At 29.6% G+C, this 9946-nt stretch overlaps 1 protein-coding gene across 1 annotated transcript; it reads right to left on the reverse strand.

Moving 5' to 3' along the window:
* Positions 1 to 100: 100 nt before the first annotated feature.
* On the reverse strand, positions 101 to 1907 carry LOC134258069 (uncharacterized; the record flags this gene model as incomplete). The annotated part of the gene is made up of 4 exons (XM_062740630.1): positions 1818 to 1907; positions 1181 to 1307; positions 900 to 991; positions 101 to 242 (listed from the first exon to the last, which is right to left on the reverse strand). Coding segments are annotated over exons 1-4 (451 nt in total), but the record flags the coding sequence as incomplete, so codon positions are not given.
* Positions 1908 to 9946: the final 8039 nt, after the last annotated feature.

Raw genomic sequence — 9946 nt, forward strand, 5'->3', positions numbered from 1 at the left:
CCTGGAATGAAATCTCCTCTTTTGTATAGATCTGTCATGGCTGTAGATCTCTCTGCCTTTGTTGAATAACCGTAACTATTGTTGTCACAATGGTATATACAAGGAAGGTTCCAAAGTTTGGCCATGTTAAAAGCTTCAAATATTTGGCCTTGATTGGCTCCACCATCTCCGTAGATAGAAATAGACACGTTAGGTTTCTTTTCATATTTCATTGCAAAACCAACGCCAGTTCCCAGAGGTACCTGTTGAAGACTCATTACACGAATTATATAAAATAAAATCCATTTGATTTTTTCAATTTCTTTTTCCTTTTTTTTAAATTTTACTATTTAAAAACTACTGTGAAGTCACTTATTTGCGAAGTTCAATTTTCGTTGTTGTCGATGTATGATGAGACCCACGAATTTATTACTTCCGCGAAAAGAAACTGTTATACCATTATGTATTACTACTGAACATTTTCTAACAACGAAATCAAATCCCCATGAACCAATGTTTTTTAATTCCTCAGTTCTCCCAAAAATGTTCCCCCACGACATTTTGTGATTTATAGTAGTCAGATATAGCCACCACTTTGCAGGATGTAAAAAATACGAGTAATACGCATTCGAATGGATGCACATGTATCACATCAGAGTATTTTTTTTTAAATTCACTAGATCTTTACATCTTTTGATTTAGAATAAGCAACGTTTTAATTTTTTTTAGAGATGCTACAGTTAACTACAAATCAAAGGTTGTCTGTGCAAATAGATATAATCATACCATAATTTGATTTTCTCTCATTAAATCAACAATTATTATTTTTTTAAAAAACATGCGATCATTTTTACATCAAAAGAAAAAAAAATTATGTAATAGTGTTAGAAACACATTATTCATCGTAAGGAAAGGAATACCGAAGATCCGACTATTGCGTTCCCTCCAAGCATATTATGCAAGTAAAGGTGTTGAGATCCTGCCTTTCCCTTACAATAACCCGTTGACTTCCCTGTCGAAACAAAAATGACTACAATTATATGATTAAAATATGGACAACTTTCTTTACTTATGATTCAAATTTTGCCTGTTTGACACACATGGTGACGTCTCATTATAAATGAAACAAATTTGAATGGGACGTAAAACTACAATCAATCTATCATTGTAATATTGAATTTTTCTTGTTGAATATTTTTACCCAAAAATTCACTGATAATCTCCTCGATTGAACATCCCCTCGCGTAAGCCCAACCATGAGTACGGTAATTGCCAACCAAAATGTCCTCTTCTGCTATTGCCCCTACCACTCCAGTGCGAACAGCTTCCTGTTACAAGAAAGAAAACAAAATAGATACAAAAAATATCTATTACAGGACTGTATTCTTATGGTAATATGCGTGCCAACATATTCCGGCTGTGGTTATACATTTTGATGAGTTCTAAGAAACTAGTCAAACAACAATAAGCATGTCATCAATATGTACTTGCATTGACGTTTTTCCTGAGAAGTATCAAGGCCAACAGTTTCATTGGAATAAAATAGGCGAAATTAAAACCAACGGGACAAAGCAAGTTACATGTACTGTAAATTGCAGCTGACGGACAAATGAAAGATAAGTCAATAAGACTTGTTTTATCGGGAATCATTAAATAAAATAACATACATGTAGCAACTTCTTATATAAGACCTCAGATATCTACTACTTCATGGCACTTGATTCAATCTCTTATTTTATTTTTGAGGTCCATGATCGCTCTGCTCTGTTTAAAGACCTTTTGAGCTTGAGCCTGTTACCTCTATATAAATGGTATCAAAAAAAGAGGAATTGCTTTACCATTCCTGGGCACAAATGAAGAAGTCCCCGAATATAATTTTGATGAAACAATTTCTCTGCTGCGTTCCCTATCTCTCTCATTCCCGCCATGCTCTTAAAATAATCAAGGGCATCCTTCCTCGTGAGAGAACATCTAGTTAACGGCCCAGTTTCTAGTCTATGTAGCTTACAGGGCTGAAGAAAAGAGAAACACAGCGGATCAGATCAAGAATATTCTTAAATATTGATTCACTCTTAAAAGAGGTATGTGATAAAAAATATATATTCAAACATTTTAATCGGAAGATTTTTTTTTTTTTGCAGATATTTATTTTATTTAAAAAATTTAAAGCTTTCATTAGATTTTGATTTTTTTTTTCACTTTCAACAATGTGATTAAAAGTTAGATAGTTACATATAATTTATTAATCTAAAGGTCAAGTGAAATTTGTTACCTTTATGTCAAAAACAGTCTTTGAGACAAAACCTTGACTTGAAAAACATTGCAAAGAAATCTGCAACATATGTGATAAAGTCATTAAAATAAAAACCATTAAAATAACAGTTCACAAAGTATAAGTGTGTCGTCAGATGTTTAAGTAAGTGGTTTAAAATTCTCAGCTTCAATCAATCAAGACTGGATAAAAATTTCTCACTGCTCAGTTGAGTAATGGCCTAAATCTTAAGTCTTCTCAGATGTATGTTGACCACTCTATATGAGTAAAATTTATTATAATTATATACTTCTAATGCCTAGCTATTTCCGGTTCTGATATAAAAATGCAACGAATTCCTTATGTTTTTCATAATTACTGGACTAATATTATATTGTTAAAAAACGTCTGGGTCTAAAGAGGAGATAAATAAAAAATCAAACCAAACATTTTATTCCATCCATATGCGTTGACGCCATTTACAGAAAATTCAAATCAAATTACGTTACCGCTCACTGGCTCTTTACAATGTTATCGACATGAAAGTTTTAATTTATTATGCAGCTTTGTTTTCTGATTGAATTTAAATAAAGGTATAAAAATTTAATGAATTTGTTGAATTACACATTAGCTGTAATCATGTTTAATTCAATTTTAAATTGCACGAGCATTGAATTTATCCCGGATTTCGAATGTGTACCGACAAATCGTCTTCTCATCATTACATTGCATTAACAATTAAATCATATTTAACACATTTGATAAATGATGGTGCTACAAAAATTGTATTTAATAAGTACTGATGATACCAACGAAATTAAATCAAATATATTAAAAAAGAGAAAATTAAATTAATTTTTAAGATACATAAAATGGGATTTTAAGAGGCAAAACTGTGTATGTAATAATAATTATGGTTACATAATAGAATATTTTAACATCAAAGAAAACTGTCAATTTCTTAACATTTATAAAGAAATTTATTATTTGCATAATTTATCATCAACATAGATCCAAATATATATATCCTTTGTAGTCTGACCTAACAGTGGTAATTTTTTTACAAAGTTATGAAGACTGTCTATGATTTTTGGAACAACCCATGTGCATGTACTATAAAAATTTATAATTTCACTTTTGAAGCTCTATTCTTGTTTATCTAAAACAAAATAAAAACATGAAACACGTGTTAACAAACGAGTATCAGTGATTCTCAAATTATAGTCTCAATTCGCTTTAAATAATGTACCATGTTTTAAGTAATGTAATATTTCTAATAAATTTTATTTTCTGTCATTCATATGAACCATTGTTGGTTGTTGATTAAAATACAACAATTGTTTGTTGTACTTTGAATGATTGTCTTGGGCGAAAATATCATTTTATAGCAGAAATCGAAATTTACGTTACTATCGCCGATCGTAGTGTAGTTTTTATTTTAAAGCAAAGAGAAGTTTTAAATCACTTACATACCTTTTTCTTAGTAGGATTGTCCTACATTTGAGTTACATTTTCTGAATATCACACCCTTCACACATATGCGTGTCACAAATTTTTAAAAATGTTAATATATTTATCAAATTTTGATGTCACTGCAAATTATTACTTTTCTATTTCAAAAGGACTTGAAGGATTGCTGAACTGACTCAAAAGGACTCAAAAGGATTTAGTTGTACCCTTTTAACATCATGAACACCTCTTCTATTGCATGGAATTGTAAAAAAAAAAAGAACGCTATATATCTGTATTTATAAAAAATAGCCCGCCCCCCTTTTCTTATGAGTCCACTGGTTAAAAAAATCATCGATATTTACGTGTTAGTATTTATTCACAAATTAAGCAAGAGAACTACACTGCTTCCTATTGGTCAAATTGCCTTACACTCAATCACTAGAATATGCCTTTAATTAACAGTGGAATAATTAAACAACAGCATTAAAAGTTACAATAAATCTCAGAAAGATATTTACGTTACCGATATTTACGTTACCAATATTTACGTTACCATGTTTTAAAGTAAATTAAAATTAAATTCTAAAGCTGTTTGAACAGATTTACAAGTGAATCTTAATGATTTAAAAACTACAAACATGAAGAAATACACTGTTTCTTAAAATGGCATTTTTTTCTGTAACAAGAGTGCAGAAATGCAAATGAAAGTGCACATGCAAAGGTGAACATTTTTTACACAAAATCGTGTGCATCCGTGTGATTTGAAAAATGAATTGACGTATTATAATTCACAAGTAGAATTGTGGTTTAATGATCGAATGTTTCCATTTTGAGCAATTGGTTAATACTGCATAGTTTTAAGTATATTGCTCGTTTATTACGAAAGCCTATTAGGATCAATCTAAAGAGAAAAAAAATTTAAAGGCTTTATAACGCCTTTTGGAAAGGCGTAATAACGCCTTTTGAAAGGAAAGGCGTAATTACGCCTTTTAAAAAGGCATTATAACGCCTTCTTTGCGTTATTACGCCTTTTAAAAAGGCGTTATAACGCCTTTAAATTTTTTTTCTCTTTAGATTGATCCTAATAGGCTTTCGTACGTTATCATTCGGAACGTAAATCTGAAACAAAACTTTCTTAATGTTTGTATTTTGCTGTTTGTTTGAACTGATAGTGTATCATCAACTTAAAAAAAATCGTTATATACACCTAAAATGTTTACCATGCTAATCATTTTGAAGAAGAAAACATCACTTTTCGTAGGAAATATATAATTCCACAGAATAGGCGCTGCGCTGCATGTAGAAGGGGGGGGGGGTAACATCGGGTTAAATAAAAAAGACAGCTTTAGGTGTTGGGTGTCAAGAAACTGGTCGAAACTGAATAGATTTCCATTCTTTTTTTTTTTTTTTTTTTGCTTTGCAAGAAATACATATATTAAATTGTGCACCTAATTTTCCCATTTAAATTATTGCTTAAACATAGAACTTAGAACGTATGGTCTATGCTTTAATGGTACAGAAAATTCAATTTACGTTATATTATTGTAGAATGTACGTATATTGCTCTATAGACCACATATGATTTGCAACTGTAATTATTACCAAACCTTTTTAAGGGTGGTGGGGGTAACTTTGTTTTGTTTTTGAGATTTGACGATAAAAATTTTACAAGCAATGAAGCATTAGAAATAATCAACAGATTAAATGATGGAAAGGGGGGATCATAAATTAAATGATTCCTCTATAGATAAGTCATAACATTAATTTTTAATTCAACCCTTTGCCAAGAACACAGATAAAAAAATTTATAAAAGTCAATAATTTGAAATAATACATTCATTTTTCCCCGAATAAACTTTTATTTTTGTATGATATCTATGTGCGATTTTTACGTGATATTAAACTTGTAAACACTTCGTAATCAGGTAATGGCGAAATATTTTACCTTCTGATATTTTAAATAATGTACATTTCTCTGAATAGATTCATAAATAATCAAATAATGAAGCATTTTTGGTTTTATTGTCATTATTTAGCTTATCGTCAAATTTGATAAAATCTTTTAAAATGAAAAAAAATTATTTCATTAAAATGAAAATAATGCATGTTTTGTGTTTACTAATAATTGAATCAAAGATTCCTTTTACAAATGTGCTTAAACGGATTCATAAATGTTTATAGTTATAGTCCCAAATCGACTTTGGGAAAAGTCAAAAAAAATTTTGAACTTAAACTAATACTTTTATATGTCATTTGAAACATGAAGGTGTATAGTTATTAAAAATCACAATTTGATTTACATACTTCATGCTGTGTTTTGTTGACCTCCTTCGAAATGAATGCGGTTGGAGGGCTAATTTTACACCAAGATATTTAGCGATGTTGAAAAGCCATACTTGGAAACGAAAGATTCTTTTTTGAAAAATACAAAATTAAGATAATGCACATCGAATTTTGTTAACTATAAACATTTTTTGAAACCGTTTACACACAGTTGTAAAAGGGTGTGGAATCTTTGATTCAATTATTAGAAATAACAAAACAGGCATAATTTTCATTTAAATGAAATTATTTTCTTTTTATTTTAAAAGATTTTTATCAAATCTGACAATAAGCTAAATAATGACAATATTACATAAAATGCTTCATTTTTTTTTTATTTTTTTTTAATCTATTCAGTAGAAACGCACATTATTTAAAATATCAGAAGGTAAAATATTTCGCCATTTATTTACCTGATTACGAAGTGTTTGTTAAATATCACGTAAAATATTCCACAAAGATATCATACAAAATTAAAAGTATACTCGGGGAAAAATGAATATATTATTTCAAATTATTGATTTTTATGAATCTTCTTATCTGTGTTCTTGACAAAGGGTTGAATTGAAAATTTAGCTTGGTATATAATTTAGGTGTATATAACGATTTTTTAAAGTTGATGACACACTATAAATGATAACGTGCATTACACTTAAAATTATGCAATATTAACCAATTGCTCAAAATGAAAACATTCGATCATTAAACCACAATTCTACTTGTCAATAATATGTCAATTTAGTTTTCAAATCACACGGATGCACAAGATATTGTGTAAAAAATGTTCACCTTTGCATGTGCACTTCCATTTTCATTTCTGCACTCTTTTTACAGAAAATAATGTCATTTTAAGAAACAGTGTATTTCTTCGTGTTTTTTAAATTTTAAATCATTAAGATTCACTCGCAAATCTGTTCAAAGAGCTTTAGAATTTAATTTTAATTTAATTTAAAACATGGTAACGTAAATATTGGTAACGTAAATATCGGTAACGTAAATATCTTACTGAGATTTATCGTAACTTTTAATGCTGTTGTTAATTATTCCACTGTTAATTAAAGGCATATTCTAGTGCTTGAGTGTAAGGCAATTTGACCAAAGGGAAACAGTGTAGTCCTCATACTTAATTTGTGAATAAATACTAACACGTAAATATCGTTGAATTTTTTAACCATTGGACTCATAAGACGATGTGTATTATCTTAATTTTGTATTTTTCAAAAAAATTCTTTCGTTTCCAAATATGGCTTTTCAACATCACGTTAATATCTTGGTGTAAAATTAGCTCTCCAACCGCATTCATTTCGAAGGAGGTCAACAAAACACAGGATGAAGTATGTAAATCAAATTGTGATTTTTAATAACTATACACCTTCATGTTTCAAATGACATATGAAAGTGTTAGTTTAAGTTTACAAAAGTTTTTGACTTTTCCCAAAGTCGATTTGGGACTATAAATTGAGAATGCGTGGTATATGCTACATGTATTTTTTTTAATCATATCGTATTGTTAAATATGAAACTTTAAAAATAAATCAAGTCAGAAGCATACCTTTTGGAATAATTTCCTGTGAACATTCATTGTTTTCCCTCCTACGTGATGGTGCCCTTGGCTTATATAGCAACAATGTTTCAGATGAATGAATAAGTAAGGGATAACATATCAGAAAGTTTTAATTGTACTTTATTATCTTTGTTCGAACACATAAATGTCGCAAGAATTAGATCTTCATCAATATAGATTATCAAAGTCTTACACATATTGAAAAAAGAAAATTAATTTAAAATTAGGGGGGGGGGATATCATAATGATTATGTAATAGGTATTTCAACAACCCCGTTTAAAATCGGAATTTTATAAGTTCAGTGGTTGTTAAATGACTTTGTCAGCAATTAACAAACATAGTCTATAATTGAATCTAATTTATTTTTGTCGACGTGTTTCCAAGCGATTGTTAGGCCTTTTTTAATACTGAATTTGACTATTGAATGTACCCTCTACGTGATCATTTTGACAGGGGATGTTTACTCCTTCTAGGCACCTGGGTCCGCTGTTATAAAACATGCTTAAGTCTGAGAATGCTCTCAAGTCTGAGAATTTTCTCAAATCCAAAATTCTCAGACTCAGCGGCCGTCATAAAAAAGTTGAGAAAAATAAAAATACCTTTAAAATCTCTTTTATTCTCAAATTCTCAGCTGAGTAATTCTCAAGAGTTGAGTTGAGAAATTTTTTTGAGAATTCTTTTAATGACGGCGGCCCCTGATCCCACCTCTTGAATATCCAGGATTCTGTGTTTTATGCCCTCTTCAGAAATGACAAGATAAGGTAAGACCCCTTTTTAGCCCCTGGTTTGAGGTGTCTTTTAGTATGATGCAACAGTTTATAAATTGAAAACCACTATACAAATTTTGATCAATTTTGCAGTAAGTTTCCTTTCAGAAAACATAGAGCACAAGCTTGTCTATCTACCAAATGTATTTATTCCAAACAGAAGTTTCGAATGCATCTTGTGTTTAAAAATCTTTAGATAGAAAAGGTTGTGCTTTATGTTTCCCGAAGTGAAAAGTATATCAAATTTGATAGAATTTCTCCAAAATTGAGGAAATTCGGGAAAACGTCCTATTACATGTACTGCACCTAAGATCTTGTAGCCTCCTTATATTCTTTGCATCAAAATTAGTGCAGGTAATAAAAAAAAACAAGCATCATTTGTAGTTCTTAACTACAAACTGTCACAGTTTTAACTGTGTTCTGATTTTTCATCAAATAAGGGGCCCATCCCGTAATTACCCTACTTTGTCCTTTGTTTAGTTTATAGAGTTTTTGACATCGATTACTGCTCGCTTTTATCTCTTTTAACATTCATTCAAAACAGTTTAAAAAATAAAGGAATGTACATTGTCGAAACAATATAAGAATATTATGTATTTTAACTCATTTATGTACTTTTTTTAGATGTTCAACTTATGAAAACTGAATAAAATATGCTTTTAACTATTTGATATGTTTGCGATATAATTTATGATGATAAATTGCTACTTATTAATGTAGATAAGTTTCGTAGGCGTTACGGTTTTATTCTATTAAATCTTTTATGCAGAAATTTAATGTTTGTTTTTAAATATTAACCATTTATTGTGGACGATAAGCCAAATTAAAGCCATTTGCCCTTGGACCATTTGTACGAACAATGAAATGAAAATGAACTTTCCTCAATTCATCAGACATCTTAAATCAATATGCTTTAATTTATAGCACAATGACGTTAAAAGTTAATTAAAAGCATCACAAGAGTCTAATTGATTTGGAAAATGAGTGCTAAAGGGTAATTACATGAAGATTATAAGGTATAACGCCCCAACAGATTTAATGGGTGACCCGAATATTTGTTATTTAAATTTTATCGAAAGGTGTTTTCTCTTAAAATACATCATTCCTGGGGATATCCAAAAGTAATGTCACAAGAGTTTTTTTTTTAACAATTTTATTTCCCAGACCTAATCTATAGCAACATATAAACTAACATTACTAGAAAAAAAATAAGGCAACTGCCAGGGATGGGGCCCTGACTAAGCTCCTTCTAAACAATGATATTGTTGTCCCTATGACATCACGCAGGATGTTATAAATTATATAGAAAAAAAATTCAAAAATCAGATGTTTTGCATTCTCTATTTTGTTACAATTTTGTTACAATGTATACACATAGGAGATATATCTTTTTTCCACTTACTCACATAAGCATTGTTACAAAATATATTATTCAATAGTTTGTAGCTACATTGTAAATTCTGCTATGTGTTTATCTCTTATATTTAAAATCTTACATTCATAAATATTTTTCCAGCTTGACTCCTCAAATATTCCAAAATCTTTAGATAATATGGCTTGAAAACTGGGTTTACAAAACTTTTTTTCAATAAGATTTTTGTAGAAAAAAT

The sequence above is a fragment of the Saccostrea cucullata genome, unplaced genomic scaffold, assembly GCF_032062105.1.
Source record: "Saccostrea cucullata isolate Sc308-1 unplaced genomic scaffold, CSIRO_AGI_Scuc_v1 ctg14893, whole genome shotgun sequence".
In the NCBI taxonomy this organism is placed as follows: Eukaryota; Metazoa; Mollusca; class Bivalvia; order Ostreida; family Ostreidae; genus Saccostrea; species Saccostrea cuccullata.